The sequence below is a fragment of the Pyrgilauda ruficollis genome, unplaced genomic scaffold (genome assembly GCF_017590135.1).
Source record: "Pyrgilauda ruficollis isolate IOZ18807 unplaced genomic scaffold, ASM1759013v1 scaffold2, whole genome shotgun sequence".
Classification (NCBI taxonomy): domain Eukaryota; kingdom Metazoa; phylum Chordata; class Aves; order Passeriformes; family Passeridae; genus Pyrgilauda; species Pyrgilauda ruficollis.
This window is the reverse complement of record NW_024519206.1, coordinates 7,594,537-7,621,102: the sequence shown is the minus strand read 5'-3', so window position 1 is coordinate 7,621,102 and position 26,566 is coordinate 7,594,537. Positions and strand designations below refer to the sequence as shown.

Sequence of the window (26,566 nt, the reverse complement as noted above, 5' to 3'; positions counted from 1 at the left end):
GCCCCCGCGGAGCCGCCCCCCCGCAGGCCGCGGGCGCCCGGGGCGCGGGCGCGCAGCGCTGCCGCCCGCTGACGGAGCGGCTCGGCGCGGGGACGGCGCTGGCGTTTTGGAGGGAGTTTGCATGTGGTCAGTGCTGTGCTGCTGAGCCAGCCCCCAGCTCACATTACACACTACTGTATTTATAACCTCTCGAAGCTGTTTCCCCCTTCAAGCAGTTCTCTGGGACCACCTTCTATTGGCTTCAACCTCTCCCACTTCTTGACATCTGAGCAGCTCTGAGAACGGCTCATCTAGGTCCGAGTGTTTATGCAGCGGAGACTGGCCACTAGGGCTAAAGACCTGGATTATCTGAGCTCAGCTGCCTGCTGCAGAGTCTGTCGGTGCCGTTTTGGAAAAAAAAATCCCAGCCCCGATCTGTTTACAGTGAAAGTTGACAAAGGGTGGTGAAGTTGGATCTTTCCTAAACTCTCCTGCCTGGAACCTGAGACTTGCATGCCATGGATCACACACTCTTTGGCTGCCTGCGCAGCCCCCATGCCACTGCGCAGAGCTTGCACCCTTTCTCCCAGTCTTCTCTTGCCCTGCATGGAAGATCTGACCACATGTCCTACCCTGATCTGTCTTCTTCTTCTTCCTCTTGCATAATAGCGGGATACCCCAATGAGGAGGGCATGTTTGCCAGCCAACATCATAGGGGGCACCATCACCATCACCATCACCACCACCACCACCACCAGCAACAGCAGCACCAAGCTTTGCAGACGAACTGGCACATTCCTCAGATGTCGTCTCCTCCCGCCGCGGCCAGGCACAGCCTCTGCCTTCAGCCTGACTCAGGAGGACCCCCGGAGCTGGGCAGCAGCCCCCCTGTCCTGTGTTCGAACTCTTCCAGCCTGGGCACCAACACCCCCACGGGGGCAGCGTGCGCGCCAGGGGACTATGGCAGGCAGGCTCTGTCCCCAGTGGAAACAGAGAAGAGGTCCGGCAAAAGGAAAAGCGACAGCTCAGGTAAAGGCTCGCGCGTTCCCCAGCGGGGCGGGATTCCCGGGCGGCGGGTGTCGGGGGAAGCGCCGCGGTCGGGCCCCGCGGACCTGCCGCCGCTCGGCTGGGCTCCTTTAGCACAGCACGTTTGGCCCAGCTCGGTTCGGCTTGGCTCGGCTCGGCTAGCCCGGCCACGGCCGCCGCTGTGCCCTCGCCGCCGGCTGACACCGGGCTGCCGGGTTGCTCTTTCCCAGCAACGCGCTCTCGGGATCTCCATCACTAACGCCAGCTTTATTAAGGCTACGGGGGGAGAAATAGAAAGAAAAAATTCAGCACGTGATAGAGTTTGAAATCAAGGTGGCGGTGGGGGAGAGTTTCCTACAGCCAAGGAGAGAAACGTTTGTAGTTTTGGTGCGGTTTTCAGCATCTGGTCCCGCGGCCCCCTCCCCCCTGCCCGATACGACACCTCTGCTTCAAAATTCAGAATCCAGCGCGCTCCTTCCCCTCCGCCCCTTCGCCGTGGAGCTGACTGCGGCTCCGAGGCGATTGCACAACGCTTGGGAGCTCTGCCTTGGAAGCGGGGATTCGGGAGAGGAGCTGATGCCTTGCTACCCTGTAGGATCTGAGTGAGCCTGCATCAAATCCTCAGCGTGAAGGGGCAAAATTTGGACTCTGTGAAGCAAACGGGTGAATGGGAGTTTCAGAAAGCTGCTTCACTTCAGTTGCTGGTGGCAGGGATAGAGGAAAGGAAGGAGCAGTCTGCCTTTTAAAATCACGGTAATTCTTACTTAAAGGCGAGCATAAAAACATATAGACCCGCAGTCATTCCAGAGCGATGATTTGGCATCAATGAATGGGCAAAAACCTTGACATTATCTCTGCTTTCTAAAATAGCAAAGCCTGTCAAAGTCCTGCTCTGACAAAAGCCACTCGGCGAAGGCAACACAACTGATGGGACTTCCGTTAGGGCACACATGAACCGGGGGGTCACCAAAAATATAGTGAGACAGGCAGGAGGCACTGAAAGAGAGACGGCTCAACAGATTGAAAACTCAAGAGCTGGCGTAGCAAATTATTTGTTATCACAGAAGAGAAAGTGAAAGGCTTTTCCAGATATGTATGAAGTTCGCAACTGAAACCATAACCTCTTTCACTCAAAATACTCTAAGCTTGGTAGAGTGCAAGCAACACAAAGGATTTTAAAATATAACCCTCAAGAATACCATCATTTACTTCACTGTCCATTATATTAGCAAACATTTACAGTTACAGTAATTCAGAAGGTATTTATCTGAATTTCGTCTTACATAGCTGGTACAGTTGCTGAAAACTCTTCTTGCGTTTAAAGCTGTATTTAGTTCAAACACTGCCGGTGAAATCTTTTGTTTTGTCTTCTTTACTTTTAATGAGAAAAAGAATTATCTGATTTTTTGAGGTATATGAACAGTCCCTGTTACAACTGAGAAAATAACTGGATGCCTGCTGGTGTAAGGATTTATTGTATTTGTCGGTCTATTTAAAGCTAAAGGAAAAAAGGAAATTGGTCCCTTTCACTGTCAGGGAAGTATCTGAATCACTTTCTGTTTATTTCATTCTGCAATGCAAACCAAAAAAACACCAGTGAGGAATGTCCTAAACCTTACTCTGAATTGACTGGAGTCTTCCACTGGATTAGTGGACAAGAGTTCGAGCCTTTAGGCATGGTTATGTTTATCTTGCAATGCTCTTCGATCCTCACTTTCTAAGACGTTCTGAAGATCAATGCAGGTAACTATTTCCTCCTCCCTTCCGCTAAGAAAAAAATACAACCGTTCACACAATTGTGAATATCTCTCAAACTGAAAATAGATGTCCTTTGACAACAACTGCATAGCTGCTGTATGTTTGGTTTTTCTTCAGGAAAAGCCTGTGTTTTGGACTAAATATTTAACCCCACCCCTTTATTAGTCCTGAACTCTGGTGCTAGATATTTAATGCTATTCTCATATATGGCAGCAAGAATTATTTTAGTTTGCTGGGTTTCTATATTTGTCATCCATAATTGCCCCTCATTTGATTAAACATCATCGCCTTTATTTCTCATTAATCTTTTTTTTTAAACAAATGACTGTGCTTGAAAGAATTTCTTCCATGCCTTCATCAGACTTGGAACTACTTCAATAGACATTTGTAAAAAATCCTAATAGTAAATAACTATGAGGTGAAGAGAGAGAGAGACTGCTTTAAGTTTCAGTGCCAGCATTCTGAGACAATTATTAATGCTCTTGCTTATTTACACATATATTTCCTCTTCTTAAGCATATCACTTAAAACCACAGAATGCTCAGCGTTTTCTTGAGCACAGAATCTGTTCCACATTTCAGAGCTGAATTAACTTTAGGCTACCCCTTTCTTCTACCCTACTTAGCTTTTGTTTCTGTGTGTTTAAGATCACAAAACTGAGTTTGTCGATAGTTTAGAGAATGTAAAACATGATCATTCCTTGTATCATTTACCTTCCAAACAAGTAACTGTTTCTTAGCTGTATAGCAACTCTGAAAATTTACCAGAAGGGACACCCCATTTTACTTATTTGTTATGGTGAGGGGAGTTCAATGTTTTAAAATTATAAAGAAAAATCCAGAGGACGAACAGAATTTAGTATGATGGACTGTGTGTTTTTCCCCAAAACTCACATACTGCAAGGGAATGGGAGGACATGGAAACATTCTTCTCTAATCTGTTGCAGTTTCATTTGGGATTGAGAAAACAAGGTGAAATGTGCTCTCATGATAGTTATATGAACTGATTTACAGTTTTCTTTAGCCCTAACCCAGATTTTAAGCAGTTTGGGAAGTTCCCTTTGAAGATATTGAAAAGACTGCTACAGAGCAGGGTGAAATTTTCAGCTGTTCTCGTTGCAGAGGACTGGGAAATACTGCTTATGTAGTGATCAACCCCTGCCTGCTGCAGCTGTCAGTGTCTCCACGTTTTGTAGTTGTTCTCTCATAATCTGCAGAACATTCCTTTCAACCTGCATAGGCCCAGAACTGGGTTAGTGAAATTGCCTGTGCATTGAGGAGTGGTGCATACAAATCTTTATATGCTAACATTTTGCAGTGAATAATGGCTTCTGCATCCTCACCTTCGTAACTCAGCTCTTCGGATGTCAAGGCTGTATGAGCAGAGAGACAATACTAAATTTGAGGGTTGGTTGCAAATGAAATCACTTATTTTAAAGTGCCCTAATGGTCAGAATTATCTGTGTGCTAATGAGGTGCGGATGAAAACCATGCTGAGTGTATAGAAAACATATTCTTGGAGTGCTTTGTTGCTTTGTGGTATGAGTTGTTCTATATAGAATATTTTGGATTTTTCTAATGCCTCCCCTTCTCATTACTTGCCTGTGAGTTTCAGGGCCATTTTATTTGTTTATTATATAGGTTTTGATTCTCAGATGATGCAGAACACATAGGATGCAAAGTTACATCTGTGATTTCCTAAGTTACGTTACTTAAGTCCAAGTTTTCTTAACACTTCAGTCAGGAAAAAAGCATATTAATGGCTATATAGGAAGTTCTATCTAGATTTACTGAGAATATGAAAAAAGAGTGACTCTGGTAGCCTTAAGGAAGTCTAAAAGGCTATGGTGAAAAAACCATCTGTACTATGCTGAAAAGACCAGGGGGAGGCTGAGTACAGGACCAGGGGGAGGCTGAGTACGGTTGAAGGAGTTCTTCTAAGCAATACAGCTATTCAAATATTAAATTGAAACAGATAAATATATAAGGATATTGCATTCCTGTTAAAGTCTAATGTAATTAAACACTTGCCCTCAGGCATGAAAAGCCTTTTTAAGAAAAAAAAGAAACCAAATTTTGCCATAGGAAAATGATTTCTGCGTGGCACAGGTTTCCAAGAAAAGGCTAGCAGGTAATAAAAATTATTCATATTTTTGAAGGTATTGACAATAGTAGTATTTAGAAAAGCATTTCAGGAATCCACGGTTTCAACAGTTCGGCCAAGTGTTTCAATACCTGTTCTGGTGGGTTTTGTTCATTGACAAATTACATGAATAAAAACAATACTTCCCCCCCCCCCAAGTTTTAATATTTTATCACCCTATTCTCAATATGCAAACAGCAAAAAGTTGTATCTCCAGGGAATTTATTTTAATCACATCTAAATATCATAAATCATACATACTTGTTTGAAATGGTCTCTAAAAAGCAGGTCATTTTGATAAATGATTATAAATACTGTGAAATCATGAGTTTTGAGGACTTTTGATTGGTTTCTGAAACATGTCAGTAAGAAAAATGAGCTGCACGCTTGTAGTCAAAAAGCACTGTGTAACTGATTAATCAATATGTCTCTGCTTTTCAGTGTGGTTGTAAACGGAAACAAGAAAAAATACATAATAAAGCATAGGTTTTCTGGAAAGAGTTAATTTGTTTGGTATCTTCTATAAAAGCATCCATAAGAAAACTTACCCATAAGAAAACAACATCAACAACAAAAGCTCTGTAGATTTTATAAATGAAACTATTTCAAAATCTGATGAATAACACACACACTTTTAGGAGAAAATTTTCAAGACTGCTTATCAAATGATGGGCTTACTAGTGAGCTACTTGCTGAATTGTTTTAATAGAGGAAAACTTGCAAGAAATTCACTTTTGTTCTCAGCAAATATAATCAGGAACTTTTCTAAGACTAAAATTTTGAAAGACACTTTTGCTGATAAATTTTCAAAATTCTTTGCCCCTAGCCAAAGAAGAACTTTGTGTGGACAAAAAAAAAAAAAAAAAAAAAAAAGAAAAAAGAACTATGTATGGCTCCTAGTTATGCATTTCTGTCTGTTTGTATAAATGATTCAGTAGGATTTACACTTTTCCTTCTCCCCCTCTTCGTCAATCCACCCTTTTAGAAACACTGGAGCGCCAATCCAGACCTTCACGGGATCACAAATGTTTTTGTGAGAAGGTCCATTGACTCCAGTGAAACCACTGAAGTGCTCAAGGCTTTTTAAGCAATCAGAGCTTAATTCTTTTATATGCGCATTAAAGAAAAATGCTTTATATTTCTTGTAGATATTTATTGATAAAATGTTCTGATTGCCTGATTGTTTGAAAATTGCCAATTGAGCATTTTATATGCACATTGAATTTTAACTACATTAGTTTTAACAACTTAGGATAAAATTTGTCCAAACATATCTAGTGTGACTTCTGTAGTATTTTCTAATGTAAGTAATCAGATTGAGTGGGGTTTTTTTTGTGTTTTTGCCATTTTTAGACATGCCAACTGTTTAATAAATGTTTTTTAATTGAGCCTGTTAATCTGCGTATTGTTTGCCGTGTGGAAATACTCGTTCTTTGGTGATGCAATGACTTCATATGCTCTATCTCAGTTCCTCAAGAGTAGGACTGAGCTCTGTGTCTTGAAATTCAAGGGCAAGTAACATTATCTTTGCTTCTGTCTGCTGATGCCCTAATATTCCTCACTGGATTATTGCTTTCAAAGACACTGTTACTTGGCAGTATGAATAGTTGCCGTAGCATGTTTCTCTCAGTAGCAAAATGTACTCTACCAAGCCGTTTTGTAAGTCTCTGGAAAGGAAGCAAAATAAATCTGGTTTCATCTGCTAGACTGAGCAAAGTTTAAACCCATCAGTAAAATGTAGTTATGGTGGGGTAGGATTCAACCCTTACTTTTGCTATGCTACCCTGTGTCCTTGTTCTAATATACTTAAGAATGCAACTTGAAAGGATGCGAAAGGAAAGTCATATTTTTTAAATATAAATACTTGCATATGTCGCTAATAAGGTTTCTAACTGAAATAGTGTGGTGTTAGAGAATTTTGATAAACAGTGCTGGAGGCTACTTCATTACATCAGTGCACAGCTGGGCACTGAACCCAGTCCTATGATCTGTCTCGAGCCTGTGCCCTGTCCTTTTATGACTGTTTGCCCAACTTATATAATGGCCATACCAGTGCTTTCCTTCCATTTGGAAAGTACTGTAAACTTTTATGAAACTAAAAGCTTTGTGTGCGTGTGTGTGCGTACATGCTTTTTATTTTTAGTAGGCTTTAAAGACTTACAGATATGCATCAGAATTTCTCTAGTACTGCTAGTTGCGGGGTACGAGCAAGATGGTGCGCAGCCACCCTGCAGAAAAAGCCTTCCTCCTGCTACTCAGCAGGGCAATTGCATCACCTTTACCAGCATGAGCTGTGTGACTGCACACATGGCCAGAAGTCATTTGACTTCTGCAGTGAGTGTCTGGGGTCTTCCATGAGCACGTAGATGCTTTTCTGTTGTGTTTAACGAAAACCTGAATTCAAAAATAGCCTGATGTAATTGTGCTGGGTACATGCAGTCTAGTTTTTAAATATTTGAATCAGCAAAAAGAAAGATAACTGAAATAAATGGTTCATAAACAGACATGCTAGGGGAAATTTCACCAGGAAGATACTGATGACAAAACTCCTACTGATTTTTGTTAGGACCACCAGATTTTAAGTTGTGAGTTCTTACTCTAAACATAGCTTAGCTTGGGAGAAGGAGATAGACCAGTTAGCCATAGTAGTGCTTTTTTTGTTATATGGTGTCTTGAATTCTTCCAACGGCAAATACGGTGAAGGAATGCTTGCTTAAAAAAACACTGCTGCCATTGGTCTTGGCTTTCTACTATGTGTTGTCCTTTTATTATACATTGTCTTATTTATTAACACATATTACAAAATCTATGTACTTTGATAAGTTTACCTACATCATGTCCATTAAAAATAATATTTAATAGAAAATAGTATAAATCACAATGATGTTATTCATTTTACTCTGCAAATTTTATACATGTATCTGTAACTTCACTAGTACAGAGTTGTATCACTGCATCCTAACATTCAATGAATGATGCAAAGTGATAAAAACCCACATTAAAAAAACGGGATATAGTAGTAGACAGTGCACTGTAATACATGAAAGTTTTCTACCGAAGTCTTCTATTAAACACTATAAATAGACTACTTAGGTTGTCAAAATTCTACTTGCTAACATCAGAATATTAAAGATGCAATGTTCACTGTAGATTAGAAAGGATTTTTTTTTTTAAGAGCTTGGACCTACGGAAGATACTAAGGCACCCCTATTCATAATGTGAGTTGATTTTCTATGTGGAACTGTAAATTTGTATAAATAGTTTTGGGGATAGGTCACTTGATTGGAAGTTGTACATATGAATAAATACACATATGGTTATATGCCAAAAGAGAAATCTGGAATAATATTTGCAAATTTGCTACTGAATATTTTATTGTTTAATGATGGATGTAATCACTGAATCCTGTGCATTCTGAAATCCCTGGAGCTTCTTACTCAATGCAATGGAAAAAAGTAGTCTGAACTGTATATTGAAAATTACCTGTGCTGAACAAGCCTCACAAGAAAACATCTATGAGAAGTTAATGGTCATGCGAAACAAAGTCATATTGTACTAGATTCTATGTTTTCTTTTGTTTTTCTTTAATAAATGAAACAAAATAATTGACAAAACCAAAAGAAGCAAGTCGCAAAGCAATGAGTCAAATCTTTAATTTATGATAGAAGAGAATAGTTTTACTAAACCAATAAAATCCAGTGGATTATGAAAATCCGGTGGATTTTTCTTTTCTTTCTTTCTTTCTCTCTTTTTCTTTCTCTCTCTTTTTTCTCTCTTTCTCTCTCTATTGTGCTCTTTCTCTTGTTCTTTCACTCCTCCTCTCCTCTCCTCTCCTCTCCTCTTTTTCTTTCCTTCTCTTCTGTTTTCATCTCCTTTGCTGCTTCTTGGACTAAAGAACAACTAGTTGATTGAACATTATTTTATAGCAAATAGGATATGAAAAACTAAAACTGAAACAGATTACTGCAATCTTTTAAAAGTCCTTCTTCCTTCTACATTCTCTCAGATGTCTAATAGCTATTTCTTATTTTTAGCGAGTAAGTCTGGACAAATGCTGCCTTACATAAACTGTTAGATGCACTTCAGTATCCTCTGCCACTATTGTGAGTTTTAATTCTTAGACTGTGATCTTACGATGATTGTAGTATGCATTTAATTTTGTATGTTGGGAGATGAATGAAATCTCGGGAAGCTGAAGTCAAAACTAGCTATTGAGTGGAGCCAGGACTTCACAGCTGAAGTAGTCATGAAGTAGTACTTTGATATGAACACTGCCGAAGTTAAGTGTATGTTTACACATTTTGGTGAATTGAGGGCATTAGTCACTTAAATTTACCAAGCGGAAAAAACTGTTTCCCACTTTGGTCCTCCTAAAAATAGATACTAAAAAAATCTGTTGGACATATGTGGGCTGACAATATAGCTCTGAAGAGAGTTGAATGAACTGTGGGGTTTTCTACCTGCCAAGCAAAAAATGGCATATTCTAGATGCATGCAATATATCCTGAGTGTGCATGGGGGCCTCTTTGGCAGGGGGTATTTTGAGTGAGGCTCCTCAGGCACATCGGTCTCAATAGCTTTTCAAGCCTTTCAGTTTCTTTCTTCTGGTGGAGAATACCAGAATGCTGTAGGCTTCATAGAATATGTGGGCAAGTAAAAACTACTCATTAAAATGTGCTTATTACTGTAGAAAGAATGGTAGGAACAGTGACTAGATGTCTCCCAAATTTGTGAAAGTATCGGTTTGGTTTACAGAAGAAGAAAGAATTTAAGTCAGATGTGTTGATAAACTAAAAAACAATATATTTTTGTGAGACTTTGGTACACTGATTTGCTAAAAATGGTGTGAATAGAAGACTGGGCAGCTACGTTGATGTTGACCACTCAAAGATTTCTTGTAAAACTGTGCTTAGAATGCCAAATAGTATTTTCTGCCAGAAGAAAGCAGCAGTATAACTGGGGCTTAAGCACATTCATGCCTTTCAAAGCTATATTTTCAGAACTAGACATTAAAACCTGGTAAAAGTCTGCAATTCATACCCGCCTTATGTAGGGCTTAGGAAGAGCTGAGAATGTTACAAGTTCTTTGCAGTTTGGTTTGATTGACTCAGAACTGACATAGTAATATTAAGCTCTTTTTATCCCCCCCGTTTCTATAATCTTATTTTGGGAGTACCACAATGACCTCAAGCTGCAGCTGTGTCTTAAGTCTTTGCGTTCCTGAGGACATTAGAACAATACACACTAATGGTCTCACTCCTGGCTCCCTCTCCCTCCCTCCCTCCCTCTCTCTCTCTCCCTATTTCTTTTTTTACACAAGCCTATTTCTGAAGGGCTGTGTGACTATATAGCCATTCAATTTCCATTCACCCATGCAAAATGAACGGTCACTTAATTTCAAAACAAAAAATACGACCTTCTACCTTAATCAGATTTCCATTAGATGTAACCTACAATAACTTAAGAACTGCACTGATCTGCTAAATAAGGTAACATAATGTGAGTTCTATTAGGCAATGCAAGATGAAACAGTTATGAGTCAGATAAAAATAGAGGGCTTCATTAGCAGTTGTTCATGGGCCATCTTGAATCTGCAGAATTATCTCTTTTTTTGGTATTATTAGCACTTTAATTTATATGATTTTTAATAGCTTATTGGGTCAATAAAGAGAGCGACAATTCTGTCTGTATCATTTGTTTTTATGAAACAATATATTGGTATTAAAAGAGGCAAATGAAACGTCTTAAATTCTAAATTTAAAAAAATTATGTGAACATGCACAGGAGAAAAACCTGGAGACAAGAGTGCAAACAATTTTGATTGATCCATATTATGAAAAAATATTCTGCTGAACTTGTAGTTTGGCTTAGTTTTGCATTTTAATTTTTACTCCACTCATTCTGACGCCTTTGCTTTTACACTTCAGTACATTGCTGAAACTTTATGAGGCAAACATCTTTATTACTTTAATATGAGGATATGTACAGAAATCTAACAGTATTCAAACCCTATAAACCAATCTTTATTTCACTGGTTCCAAACTGAAATGTAGACAAAGACAGAAGGCGCCAATTGAGTTTGCAGTCTGCTGGCATGAGAAATATCAGAGATTTCAGATTCTTGTATTTGAAAACATACTGAGAATGCTTTGCCAAACATGACACCCAAACAAACAATTTTTTTGGATAGAGGTTGTGTGTTTCAAGTACAGTGGCTAAAAATGTCCAGCCATTTTAAATTACGTTTGGTGAAATATAATTTAGAGAATGACCCAGTCCTTCAAAGTTCTTGGGAAAACCATTTCCTTTCCTCCTGCAGTAGACACAGTTTTGCCAGTCTGTTACTCTTAATTCTGACACAGCTTAGGTTACTGTGTATAATTTTTCTGGAATTAACAGTATAATGTTGACAAAGTTAAGCACAAGCATGTCAGTTACTACCCTCTTGTTGATTCCTTCAGCTTGATGCTGTGCAGCTAAGAAATGTTCGTAGTTCCACCACGTATGGGCAGACACCCTGAAAATATTGTTTATGGAGGCTCTGGCTTATCTTGTGTATTTCAAGCATGTTTCCACAGCTAATTGATAGTCTTAATTCACACGCAAACTGAAAGACACATCCATGTTAACCAGGAAACATTTGGTTTTGTTTCTTATGTAGAGAACTGGAAAGCTTGGTGTTACCCATATAGTGGAGTCTGGCTGCATCTTATTGCTGGCCTGTAATTAAAAGGATTTTGTTAACATAACAGCAGAGTCTTACTATGAAAAGCAGACCTGAAATCTGCAATGAGGTGAAAATGCAAGAAGTATTGCTCCTATCTGACGTGTTAATACAAACCTACATGGAGCCTTTCTAGTTCAGAAGATATTTGGAGAGGAGTACATATTCCCTAAATACCTCTGGAAGAGTATTTCTGTGAGTTTTGGAACTGAAACATGTCTAGGGAATATGTGTATCCTCTTGGACAACAAGCACAAAAAAGGAGGTCTCACTAGTCAGCCTTTGCACCTTCCCTGCCATGTCATTTAATGGCTCATACATCTCTGCTCTCCATAAAGCCGAACTTTATGTGGTAAAGGTCGGTTTCTTTACAAAAGCAGACAGCATTTCCTTTCCTTCCAGGGCAAGAATGTACAGATGTAGGGAAAAAATGCTCACAAAAGAGACCTAGGGTGAGCGCAAAGCATCTTTTACAGGCATAAAAAAACCTTTGTCCTTGGTTTGCCCAGTGCAAGACCATAGGCTACTGCTTTTTCTGACCAGGTTGAGAGCTATGATTTAGAAGAACTTATTTTGCTGTGAGACTTTGCAAGTTTTTTTTTTTCTCTTCTCTTCTCTCTTTCCAACATGTTTTCAGATTGTTTTGCAAATGACTTCTACACTACTTAGCAGAAATTAAATCCTGTTTTTTCTGCCCTAGTCCTCTCCTGGCTTTTACTTTAAGCCTGCCAAAACCAAAGCTGATGAAATGATCATACCTTTCAATCATATCCTTTTGAAATTTCCTTCCTAGAATCATTCTTCTGGTTCCATCTTATATTCTCAGAGTTAAACTAATTTCGCTTCAAGGTGTTGCCCAGTGCCTCAGTCAACATTTTGGATCCTGTTTCTTACCTACCTCAACATTTTCTCCGTGCTGTCTTAACCGTGTTCTTCCTTTTTCCATTCACACTTTTCTCTGTCTTCAGTATGGTTCACATACATGCAAGAAACATCTAAAACCAATATTCTGTTATTACCCTGTTAATTGTCACCAAGTTATCATCTCTTTTTTTACCATGAACTTCTTTTTGGTAACTGTCGGTCTGTTATGGCTCTTTTGTGGACTTATGGTCTGTAAGAAAAGTGCACAAGACAAGAAGTGAGCACAAAACCCCCCTGGAAAAAAAAAAAAAAAAAACCAAACAAAAAAAGTTCCTTCATTTGTCCTCTCTTCTTTAGAGGTTTTTACTCCAGAAGGGTGTGCACCACAGAGAAGATTCTGTAAACAGCTATAGCAAAAATCAAGCATGACCCAGACCTGACAATACTGACATTTAGTATCAAATAACAGTGATGTACCCAGTGTTGAGCAGAGCTGTGTGTAAAAACAAAGTACTTGAAACTAAGCCAAATGTGTGGAAAAAAAAATTAACTTTCTTAAAATGCACTCTTTTAACTTCAAGAATTTAGGTAATCACTTGTGGCAGAAGGAATGTGGTTCAAAGACAGTAAAGTCTCATTTTGAAGGGGCCTGTAAAATCTTTAAATAGCATTGGCAAATTGTTCTTTTATTCCAGTTTTCTGTAAGAAGAATTTTGAAAACAGTAAAATATTTTTATGTGATTCCATTTCACTGATCTGATAGACATGAACATATATCTGGGGGGTGTGTGTGTTTGCATATATATATATATATATATATATATATTTATATAAAATCTAAAATAACAGTAGATAGGGACCTGGATAGTCCATGTGATTTGACTGGTTAAGCATTTGGTTACACTATGTTATTTTATTTCTAAACATGTTTTAAAACCAGTTCGGGAAAGAGGAGGAAGCTTCAGGAAGGGAGAGAAAAGTTCTGATGATACCTTTTGAATGCTTAAGCTTGGCAATTTTTCAGTTATTTTCAGTGTCTAGAGTTTTTCAGCATAATACCAGCAAATAGAAGCAATGGTGAAATTACAGAATATCACATCTAAACTCTCGAGACATAAATTCACATGAGGATCAGCTCACAAGATTGGCTGCTTGAGGGCTAGTCTCCAGTGGGCTTTTTTCCATATCAAAAAAATCAACATACAGTTTGGCACAACCTTCAGGCTCAGTGAAGAGGGTTTTATTCCAGGACCAAAGTAGACAAAACCAGTAGTTGCCAGAATTGAGGTGCATTTGCAGAGTAGGACGGAGACAGTTTTACAGCTTTTGTCTCAACTCTTCTCTTCCCTTGCTAGGAGTAAATCTCTTTGAGTTTTTGGTAAGAGCTCTATCAACTTTTAGAGGAGGAAGGGAGGAGATGCTAACAAACCTATAAGTGTGTTTTGTCAGTATCTCACATTTCTGGAGCACACATAAGAAGAATCTAACTATTTGAGAAGACTTAAAAAAAAAAAGACAAATGATCTTCTGGTCAAAATTTAGGAAAAAAAAAATAGAAAACTTATAGACTTCTGACAGTGATGGAGTCCTTTTCCCTTCCCCCACCTCTCATCAGCAAGCTGATGTTTCCAGCAACTTCAAAAACAGAAGACCTCTCTGTAATCCTAAATGTGCATAAGGAACAGATTAAAGTCCTGATTTGTGAAAAAAATTGAGCATATGCTTAAGAGCCATTGACTTCAATGAGAGTTAAATACGTCCTCACACACGCTTCTTGAACTAGAGACTAATAAGGATATTAAAAAGGATCAAGAGGCTGCTCCTCTTCAGGAAATGCGGCAAAACTTCCATAGCTGAAAAGTATTTTGGTCATCACTCTCATCACCCCTCACCTCACCTCACTTCCAATCTACACAGAAGAGTAAAAACCCTTCTCTCCATCTCTTCCCCTCTCTTTTCTTCTTTTCTCCATGCTGATCTATGCCAGGCTAAGCTTACTCTGGTTCCAAAGAATTACAGACTCTGCAGTGTCCATTAGTGATGACATTATTTCCAGTGTAATGAACGTGGATGATGGTCAGGTAATACAGTGGACGGTGGTTGAACAACCCCCCTGAGAGGATTAATGATAAGATAATTAATTACATTTCTGTATGGCTGATTTATCTAGAGCAATCTTATGTATAGGGAAAAAGGTACCCCCTGCCAAACAGCAATCCGTAGTAATATTCTTTTATTAGACGAATGACAGATAGAGTGAAATAGTGATGACTAAAAAGCTTGAGTGTGGGTTGATTCCTTTCAATTCAGTATGACAAAATGGGTTATATAGATGGTTTTTGAGTGTGGTACTCATTTATTAAATGCTCATTTGGATTTTAAAAAATTACTTGCCTTCATTAGCCATCTTGGGAATCAGACTCCATGGTGTAATAAATCTCAGTTGCAGGAACTTTCGCCTGCTACTCATCTTAAAAAACTCTGAATTTTCTTTTTCTGAGCCTCGTCTCATACTCTACTAGAGTACTCAGTAACTTATCCCTTCTCTTTGTTATCCATATTTAAAAGACAGTTCTCATACATTCTTATAGGCAGGAGTAGCCAGTTTGGGGAGCATTTGTTTTGTTCAAGTCACTCATTCCAAAATTTTTTTGTCTATTTTTCTTAATAAAAACTCTTTCTACAACTGAAGCTCAGAGTTAACTTTGGCATAATGGCCATTTAGCATAGTATCATTTAGAGGACATAATTTTTGTGAGAATTATAGAGCAGTAGAAACTTTGAACCTAGTTTGGAAAAGAAAAACTGATGGGAAGGGCTCTTATTCAGTAGAGGAAAAGCTAAAAATCCACTTTATGGTTTTTTCCACACTTTATGTTTTATTAAATTAGCTCATGTAAATTAGCAAAGAAGCTTTCTGCTAACTCTGTTTATGTGCTTCTTGAGGAAAAGTTGTTCTTGCTTCAAGTCAGAAGAAAGCCCAGATTTCTATTCATACTGTTGTATGTTCGCTAGCTGCTCTGCCCTTTGCTGCTGTATGTGCTGTAAAATTAAAGTGAGATACTCAGGTGTTATTTCCTTTTGTCCAGTTATGAACTTGCTTGAAAGTGTTGAATATTTCAGTATTCTCTGTAACAGGCCTGCAAAATTTCTGGTCTTTAATCAGAGATTTTCTTAATATGTTTGAATTCAGACTTTTCTGCAGACCAGGTTTCCCACAGGGGGAAGAGGACTGGAAATGGAGTATTACTCCCCCAGGGTCAGTATCAGGTAATGCTGTGCATTTCCTGTGAGATCTGTTTGAGTTGCAGACGTGTGGTACTACCATAATGCCTGTCTGTCTTAATAGTTGCCCTCTAACATTTAAATACATTCTTATGATTATTTAGTACATATTTTAACATCTGAGGATGTATCAGGGTCCAGGCACAATGATGTATCCTGTACTCTTGCAGAGCATTGCAGCTCCTCTATCAGGATCCATGCCACTGTAGGCTGGACGTAGTTGTCTTGAGCAGCAGGAATTCTGTACATTTAAAACTTCCCTTAGCAGGATGTGCTGATGCACACATAGACTTATATTCTATTTCCACACCATGATGTGATCTCCTTTTTGTTTTCTTGTATAATTAACTTGGTATTTTTTTATTGTTTCTGCTGCTATGTTTTGTGTTATGCTGATTTTCAGTCTGTTGCATCTTCAAATCCATGAGTTAATGTTTGACCACCTTTGGATAGCCAAGTAAGATGTATAAATACATTAAACATTAAATGTATTAAGTAAAAAAAATTTGTTCTAAAATATATTGTTTTGAAAGATACAGTTTTACAATGACTCTATACAAAATTTAAGCCAGCTACAAATAAAAATAAAATACGGTAAATAGTCCCTAACTGGGTATTCTGCAAAGTTAGTGTTTTATTCATCTAACTGTACTAAGGAATTTAAAAGCTGGAAAAGCTGGCATTAAACTTAAAGGGCAATGGAAAGTTAGTAGCCTAAACATTTGTTTTGATTCATATGGAGGGAAAGAATTTGGACCAGATGCTTGAAAGAGCTCAGAACCCAGAAGCCCCCATTGTTCTTCATTTAGGTGCCTAAATGGTAACAGTTGGGTGTGCAGTTTTCTTGAAAGCTGATCCTTTTGTGTTGAGGCAGCTTTTAGGTTTTAGCCTATCTCTTCTTGGCTATAGAACCTAACTGTAACCATTATATTCCAGAATTGTCCCACATCTATATCCTTTAAGCATTTGCTTATTATTAGGAGGTCTATTGATAATATTGAAAGGCTGCAACCCCTTCAACGTGTCCTGAATTTTAAAAATACACGTCCCCCATGTTGCTTTCATCCTGAAGACATTAATTCTCTGCATCTAACTGCTTTGGTAATACCTTTGCAAGGAGTTCAAGCAGAATGTGGACTCTTAAAATGGTGTACATTCATATGCTTTCTTTTGCTTTAGGCTGGCTATCCTGTAAAATACAAAATATTTTAGAAGAAGGAGGGCTTTGCACTTTCTGTTCTAGAAAACTTCTCAACTGATCCTAGTGTGTAGATGGTTGCATATCAGTGTGCTTATAGATTAGGGTTGATAAGATATAGATGATCATGAAATACATAATAGCAGGATTGGGTTAAATCAAGATCAAGCAAAATATCTACTGTGCCTTCTTACAGTTAAGAAAACGATAGTAAAGATTAGCTCTTATTTTCACCTAAGTTCTGTGCACACACACACACACACACACACACACACACACACATACCACACACATACAATAAAAGTACCACTTGAAATGTTTCTGTGCTGAGGGGTGTTTAACATGTTGTCTATGATTCAAAAGCACCTTTGGGCTTCATTCTTGGGTTATAAATTATAAAAATTTAGAAATAGTTACTAAAAGGGTGAGGCTATTAGTAGGCTTATATACGAAGATTAAATTTTAATAAAAAAAGCCCTCATGATACCCTGCAACCCAAAAGTAGAGCAAATGGGTTGCTTTGAACTAAGACAGTGTCAGAAAATCAAGGAGAAAAAGTTTAATTTCCAAAAACTTGCATTATGATTTTGCCAGGCAAACTGCCCCTGCAGAGAAGCAAGTACATTACTTTGGGCAGACCTCCATGGCTATGCCCCCTACAGGAATCCCTGTGTAGATCTTCTAGTTTAATTTCCTTCAATAATCTTGACACAGTGCTGTAGTTACTCCATACTTCAGATCTTCAGTCTATACAGAGGACAAAACCAGCTTCCATTTCCTTATGCATAAACATAAATAAAACCTTCAGGATGTCAAACTAGACTGGGAAATAGGAGGACTCAAAATGCAATGACAATGCCTGTTACTAAAAGCTGCCTAATTTACCTATCAAGGTATTTTTGAGCAGGTATGTGTCTCCAAAGAATAAATAGCACTCTTTATTTTACCATCTCAAATAGAGGCATTTTTAACATTTTGATGATTTTTGAGCCAATTATTGGCAGATGTGCTTTAGCCAACCATATGTCCTGAGGTGATGTACAGATATATTTCTCTGCCTTAACAAACATTCCAGCTTCTTTCCAAATGGTATATTTGTTTGGCTGATGCACGACCTCAGCCAGCTATTTTTCTGAAATTGAATCCAGATCAAGTGGAATGCCATGCTGGTTGTGTCCCAGTGCTTGCTTTGACCAGTGTTCTTCACCCTAACAGAGAACCAGCAGTTTACTGGTTATCTAGGATTTTCAAAACAGGCTCCTGTATGTTATTCATAAATCTGTTTTACCTTCTTTGACAGATGCAATTATCACAACCAGCTATCATTGGAAGACTATAGCAACATAAGTCTGGTAATATCTTTCTCTATAATATTTTAATTAATTTTTTTCCCACATTGAAATTATGCAATCCTCGGAATAATCCTTCATGCATTGCAAACCTATCAACTGCTGAAACTCCTTTTTCTCTTGTACTGTGTTTGATCAGCTATAATGTACAACTATATTGTACAACTTAATACTGAGTGTCAATAACTCTGATATCAAGTTTCATGTTTAATTGCTCCAATGTAAATTTCTCACCCACTAGGAGCTATTATGAATTGCCAAATTGTAAATTTTCTCCCCAGAAATAAGAAATTCTCTTCTATCTTGAGATGCAATAGGAAGAACTTGGGCACCCAATTTTTTCTTGCCTGTCACTGTTTGACTCATTGCCAGGAGATATTCAACAGTCTGGTTCCTTTTGCTGCATTTTCAAGCCTAAATGTAGGCCATCAACATACCTGGATATGTTTCACTACAGTGGTTATTACATTTCTGTACAGAGCTCTCGGAAATTGTGTGAAAGGTGTAATATAAATGTACAGATTAGAGTGGAGTGGATTAAATAGGACTGGACTCCTGGAATGCACATCACCCCTTACTATGAGTTCTCACAGTGTGCTTAGAGCCAGCCTGTGCTTCATGAAATCTTTTTTGTGATGTCCATTTAACCAATAAATCTGTCATCACTGACTGGTCTCCATTTCCTCTGAAATAAACAAATCACTATAAGGTTCTTTGAAGCAGCAGACTGCCAGGAAACACAAAAGTCACTTTTGCTTCATCCACGGAGATAAAGTAGTTAGAAAGTGGAAATGAGCTGCAACTGAAGGAGCCTCAGTGTTCTCACACCTGCTAGAAAGTACAGTAGATTTCCACAGAGCAGGAATTCAAACAAACCTCAGATCACTGTGTTCAGTGAAAGTAAGCTTGCCTAGCCAAGAAATGAATTGCTGGCCCTTGGAAACTACTTAAAGCAAGCCAGTTTCACAGGGACAGAGGAAATTTGAAAGAGTCCAGGAAACTCTTCTAGGTCTGTGATATCCATTGCATTAGCTGTTGTTTTCCTGGTCCATATTTCTGACTTCCACACTTCTCAGGCTCCATTTTTCAACTAGATGGTCCTCTGCTTGCTGTACTTTGTGTTTCATCCCACAGGTCACCCCTCTGGGCCTTGACTGCCTTTAGTGCCAAGTGTTCTCATGTGTAAGTTTGCATCTGCTTTTTCTTTACTCTTGAGCTGATATTTATTTCATTGCAGTCTCTGTTCCAAACAACCTATGGCTTAAGTGTTATCTTCTACCTATTTTCAATTTGAAAAATTAGTCTTGAAAAGCTAGTAAAATCTTTAAATCAATCTAGTTGTTTGCTGGTGGTCTATTTCTGCTGAAAAAGACTGTGGAAGTTAGGCTTCTGATAGGCAAGTATGGTCATTGTGAAGCGAAAAAAAGTATTGATTTTTGCTTCTGTAACTCATTTTTAGGTTAACTTAACTTATTACTTCTTTATAAAATTGAAGAAAAAAGCTGTTGTTAAAAATTTGCAGTTACTTTCAGCAAAGTAATTTTAAGCTTTCTTGCCAATAAAAAAACTGACTCTACTTGTACAAATATCTGTGATTATAAAAACTACAAGAAGCTTCTAATTGAAGGTGAAATCATGGAAGGAAAAATCACTAATAGAAGAAAGCCAACATTTTCAGGAAAATCTAATGAATCTTTGTTAGGAGTGGACCCCTGGCGTAGCAGAAGCTGAGAAATTTTAAATGGGACAGTTTTACAATGTAGCTTGTAAATAGCATTGAAAAACCTTTCACATTGCTTTATCCATTCCATTTTTCTAAATAATTTAAATCTTGTTAAGAGTTTTGACATCAGTATTTCCAGTGATTTTTTTTCTTTGTTGGAATACTGTTATTGTTGGAAAGCAGTGTTATTATATGCTCAGTAAAAGTTCTATCTTGGATTTGGATTCACAGCCAGTATTTTTTTTTTTTTTTTTTTTTTTTTTTTTTTTTTTTTGCTGCTAGTCCCATAAATAAAATATTAAATTTGCTCTTATAGGAACAAATCCATTTAAACTAATTATTTTCCTTTTAAACTACTTGTTTTTCCACTCTACTTTTTATTGCTAGCAAACTTAATACCTCACATTTTGAACTCACAGTACAGTAGAAACTGTTATTGTAATTACTTCAGATGTAACCACAGGCTTCAGTTCTACCCTGTCCAAAGCTTATTCTAAGCCCTGTATTCAGACTGCCTTCTGATGCTCTTAGCATATAGTGATTTTTGTAAGTTAATATGGATTTTGAAAAGTTACAAAAAAGTGACTTAAGGAGCCATTCTGGTATCTGTCCCTTTCCTGCCATGGACCAAGTGTTTGCATGCTCCCAGCACAGTGCTGAAGTGTCTCTATTTTCCCTTGTGTTAATATACGGAAGTATTGAAAGGAATTGAAGATAAAATGCTGTGTGGAACCAGTGAGATGTGTAGTATCACACCCTGTCCTGACTCAGGATCTTACCCCATCAGAAAACCTCATGTGATAGTGGGATGGGGCTTTGCTTTCTCTATTATTTCTTTTTGTCTGTGTTAATAATGGATTGCACTAATGATGGGGAGATATAAACCAGATCCATAGTAAAATGGTGTAAACCTACACTAAAAGGAGTATGGCACTTGCTATAGTGGGAGATACTAAATCTGATTTTGGAAAAAAATTGGGCCTCCAGTTGATCATATATATTTTCTAGATCATTTTTAATCCTGTGTGGGTCTTTTTGTCAGTAACAAAACAAAAGCAAGGAAAATAAAGGCATGTATATGTCTGCCATTTATATGACAGTTTAATTCCTACAAAATATACTACTCATTAAAAAAAAATGGAATTGTTTTCCAAATTGCAACATTGCCAAAATATTCTGAAATGAATCCATGTGCAAACTGAAAATGTGCTTACAGATGATTTTTCCGAAGTGATTTTGGTAGCTTTAAGTCTTGGAAAGGCCCTTTTGTTGAAACTACACAACTGTTCAGGTCTTGATATATCACAGACAAAATGTGATGGGAAAACCCCCATGAGATTAAACAAACTCAGGTATAGCAAAAGGAGGTGTGAATAAAATTGCATACGGATTATTTGATTATGTCCTTAGATTATTTATTTGTGTTAGTGCTAAAGCACCTTGTTACAGGATGAAAGAAAATTTGAGGGCCACTAAACAGTTAGCTCTATGTTACAGGCACTTCAAGGAATATTAGTTATACAACAACTGTAAAGAATGTTTCTGCATTTTACTGAGCAAGGAAGAGATCATTTTTTCTATTGATTCATTTAAAGCCTCTGAAGTTGTAATGTATGCAGTGAAGAAGTAGATTTTTTTTTTCCAGATCAAAAATAGTTGAAGTAGCGCTAAAATTGGATCTTCAAGCCATTTTAAGTAATACTGAGCTCATAACTTTGAAACTTCTGTTTTTATTTTGATAGTTAGTTTTGTAACAGTTAAATATTGTGAATTTCCTGTTTACTTTGTCTTCCAGAAAAAACTGACCTGAAAAAAACTATTGTGCAGACAGCATAAATCCAGTCAAAAAGACACATCCATAGTTGGACCTTGTGTGTCCCTTCCATCTCAGATTATTCTGTGATTCTGTGATTATTTTCTAAGAATTACTCCAGACATACAAGTCTGGAATGATTGAATGACTTCCATGTAAACATCAAAAATGTTCAGGCTTTCAGAAGAAAAACTGCAGTTGGTTTTTCAAGGCTGGTTCACTGTTTATATTTTTGCTGGTTGAGTACTTTTAGAATGAGAACGAAACGGTTTTTAAGATGCTTTGTGAGAACTGAAAGGTGTCATGTTCATGAATTCTGTATACTAATATGGCAGAAAAGAATTAGCTTCTTCCTGTGTGTAATACATAGACTTTTTTTTTGTGCTGTGTATATGTGCATAACTTATTAAATCAGAGTTAAGAGAGCTTTTGGTCTGCTGCTATAAACTATGAATACTGAAGCCTCACTTTTATGAGAATGGAGATTCAGTGTTGGCAGGAAAAAAGACCTGGCTCTGCATTTATAAACCTCTCACACTCCTAAGTTTTAGAATTGTTTCAGTGGAGAACAGTTGTCTTGGAAAAGTCTTATCTTGGAGAGAAAAAGCTGCCAGGTTGCTTATTCTGTTTCTGCTGGGGTCTTTAAACAGCTGGAGAGAGACCTTGAGGCAGACTCCTTACTTCAAAGGGGAGCTGGTGTGCAGAGCAGGAAAGGAAAGTGGTCATGTGAATCTTCACGCTAAGCAGACTACTTGAGTGTTTATGTAACAACTCAAATTTTTTTTGAGGATGCGTGACTTAATACCTGCATATGCATTACATCAGTTAGCAAATTCTGCTCATTGGTGCCTGCTTTGTTTCGGGTAGGACAAGGCATAATCTTCATCATCTGGTGAGAGAGTTAAGCACGGTGAGCATCAATCCAAGCAAATACACAGGGGCTAGACAGTGACAAGGGTATCTGCCCGCACGTCTTAACATCAGGAGGAGGGGGAGTGAGGCGGAAGGCATTCGGAGAGAAGGATGCATTTCAGACAAGTACTTTGGTCCTGTCTAGAGTCAGCTATGCTTTGTCCAAGTGATGACCTGCACAAAGTCAAGATAGAACATTGCCATTTCCTACATTTCTCTTAATATCGATTTAGAGAAAACGAGGAGCTGAACATATTTTTTGACACTTCAACATTATTGTCTTGCTGCTTCTTAACTGCTTTTTTAGAAATATTGAATACTGAATGAGAAAGGAATGGTATAGATAGTCCAGGACATTGTACTCAATGATTCACAAGGTTCTGTATCTGAGAGAAAATTCTGTAATAACCAGTAAAAATGGGATAGGTACATTTTATGATCAATAGCAGCAGATGTAGAGAAATTGCTAAAATGGAACAGCATTTTGTTTTGTCAAAAGTAATTTTCCTTAGAAAAATGGGTACAAAAGGCAATGTACTTTTCTGAGCACTTCATACTACTTTCCTTTCTTACACAGTGGGAGTTGTGGAACAACTTATTGTTCATATCCTGCATTTGTGTTCTGTGGGATTGTGACTTGTAAACAGGTTTTCAGAACTGGTTTTGAGGTAATGAATTTCGTACACTATGTGTGTTCTTTTGTCAAGTTTAAAAATTATTTTGATTCCCTTAAACATCTCCTGTGTGAAAAGGGAATTTCAAAATACCTGTCGTCTCAATATACTTAGGAAGATGAAAATCTAAAAATTGATCAGTGATCTTACTCCTTGGCAACTTGACATATGAATTGCCTAGAAATAAATGTCTGATTTTCCTAGTTATCTTATTGACAAATGATTATCTTGCATTTGCAATGACACCTTTATAATTTCAGAAATTGCTGCCACCCTGGAACCATCTTTGGATAGTTGTTATTTCTGCTTCCTAAATATATTTCTGGTACACTGTCAGATTTTAAGCTATAATGATCTCTTCACCTGTTTAAATTCTTAGAGTTCATGAAATGAATAGATCATACCCACATTGCATAGTAGCAATTTGTCATGTAGAAGATACTCTGATTATGCCTACAAAAACTGATGCTTTCAGCTGTTAAATTACTGTGTAGCTCAGCAGATCTGGGAATCTATTGGCATAGCACACACAAAAGGTTTGCTCACCTTCTCAGAGATGTCTACAAAGTTTTGCTAAGGGCTATATGTTGTATTAATGTTGCTTTTGCCTACTTTTATTCTTGGTTTAGACCCTAGCATGTTTCCTTTCCTTAGGCTTTTGCTGAGCCTAACTCTGAGGATATTGCATATTTTGACCTTTTCCTATGATTCTTTAATTTCTTTCAACTTTAGAGAAAAATAAATGCTTTTTTTTTGGTCATAAGCATACTATAGGAAATTTCAGAAACTTAAGAAAACCTTGATGACTTGGAGAAACAGACTGTGGTGCTGTTGCTTCTGTAGCTGTGCCTCAGTGGCACGGGACATGAACATGATTTTACACCCAGTCGGTATATCTTTGAGTACATCATGCACAATCTGAATCTTTGCTCTTTTTTTCCCCCCTGAATTTTTATTTAAAATGTGATTTTTTTCCAATACTATTTATATGCAAAACAGTCTGTAGTCATAAAAAAATTGGTCAGTATTGCCACACCTTTCTTGAACAAGGATCAAAGTCTTTTCCAAGATGGGAGCTGTCGTTGATGAATTGTGAGACCAAGCTGAAGGAGGTTGTGAGATTTTCCATCTCTCCCTAAAACCTTCTCTGGTATAATGCCCAGGAGGATAACAGCTAGGTTACACTGATTAGAATTTTCACATGTTTGTTACCACCATGAGGAAGTGGGGTGCAGCATATGATAAATGCACTATGAGCTCTTGGGAGCATGGACTTTCCTTTGATAGCATGCAGTGTCCAGTACAATGAGGAAGCCCTTTAAGCACCACTGCTGCACTAATGCAAAAGAATAACATATTTGGAACTCTCTTTGTCTCATACATGGGCATACATGTCTTTACTCAAAAAAAAAAAAAAAGAGTTTCAGAGTTCTTTCTACAGTTTTTGAAACAAAAAATGTCCTCCTACCTAGGGAACTAGCATTACTACCTTCACTCTTTGATTGACTTGCTGTCTTTTCCAAGTCATAGTATAAAAAATATTTTTTAATTAGCTTCCCTTTAAGTCTCAGTAGGGTCATGCATGAGGGTCCTGATAATGCCCCTTCTCTGAGAATTAATGATGAATATTTTCAAGTAGTAACAAACTGTCTAAAATGAGCTCTACTACCTGTAGTGTGGATCTATTTGGTAGTTTGCGAGGGTCAGGTTCCATTTACAAACAGGACACCGTCCACACAAATTATCACATTTGGCCTGCATGTTAAATAATGGGTGAAATAATGTCCTGTTGAAGGATATTTAATTTGAGCTTCTTATCTGGTCATTATTGGTGCAATCCAAGCTGGAATGACTGGTGGTTTTTTGATGTTCTCAGCCTTGTCTATATAGATGTATTCTCATTTTGTCCATGAAACCGAAGATTAGCTTGCATGGCAGTTGACTCAAGACAACTTTTATTATGCCAAGGGTTTACTGGGCTGATATCATGAAAATGAGTGAAGGAAGAAAGGAGTTTATACTGAAATTTTTAATAAGGACTAGATCAGTTTTAAAGAAGTGAACTAGGAATGGAAGCCATCATTGAAAAACGGGTTCATTTGTGCATTTTTGAATAACACCAAATAAGTAAGCAGTCCAAACTCCAAAGCAGTGTAACTAAATGATGTAGCCAATGAGGTCTTTTAGGGTGACAGTAGACCCAAGTCTCCCTTGGAAATAAAGGAAAAAAAAAAAAGAAAAACAAATAAAAAACCAAAAACCAAACTAAACAAACAAAAAACACAACCCAAACCAAACCAAAAGAACAAAAAAATAGAGAAAAGTCAGACTTTAAAAAAAAAAATCTACAATTCTAGAATCAATGTACATGGTTTTTCTGGTGGGTTAGTTGACACAAAATGATACATAATACAAAAGTAATTGATTTTTTTTTTGTTTGTCTATATTTCAAGGCATGAGAAGACACAGATTTCCTGCTTTCAAAAAGAAAGTGAAAATATATGAGAGTAGGAAGGCACCAAATTGTGTTTAGAAAAAGCTTAATGTTCAACTAAATGCACAGATGCATAAACTAAACACTTTTTATGCTTATACCACTGTTTATATAGTAATAAGGATTTTTCCATCAGTTTTCATCAGTTAAACAGTAGCTGTCTTTTTGCTGTTTAATGGAAACAAGGCAGTCTTGCATAAAAACATCAGATGTATCAGCACGTTATGGTATTTGATTTTTCATATGAGTTCAGCATAGTTATAAGCATAACAGACCAACATTTTAACTTCCTTTTCATTTTTGACTCAGATTTGTGAACTGAACTGGATCCAATTTTGCTTAAGGAGAAGGCTGGATTTTTGGATCATAGAAAAAGTCAATATCCAATTTTTCTTTCTGTTTTGAAAGATGGAGAATTTTTGTTTATGACTAGGAATATCTGCCAAATGCTCTAACACCAGCAAAAATTAACTATTTACTCAAATCAATGTTTATATCTGTGAGAGTAGACATTGCTCCATGTTTTCAGTGCCCTAGAGGCATATAAATCCTCTGGAAAACATCACAACAATGTGAAACAACCAGTGCAGTTATTCAACAGAAAACATTTTCGTAGGGCTGTGCT

The 26,566-nt window shown here is 37.6% G+C and overlaps 1 protein-coding gene across 1 annotated transcript in view; it reads left to right on the top strand.

Moving 5' to 3' along the window:
- The first annotated feature begins 87 nt into the window (after nucleotides 1–87).
- The window catches only part of MEOX2 (mesenchyme homeobox 2), a 51,945-nt gene continuing 25,466 nt past the window's right edge, over nucleotides 88–26,566 (top strand). The window contains exon 1 of the mRNA XM_041466484.1: nucleotides 88–1,008. Within this exon, the coding sequence (XP_041322418.1) occupies nucleotides 498–1,008 (511 nt within the window). The 5' untranslated portion in view covers nucleotides 88–497. The remainder of the gene's footprint in view (nucleotides 1,009–26,566) is intronic.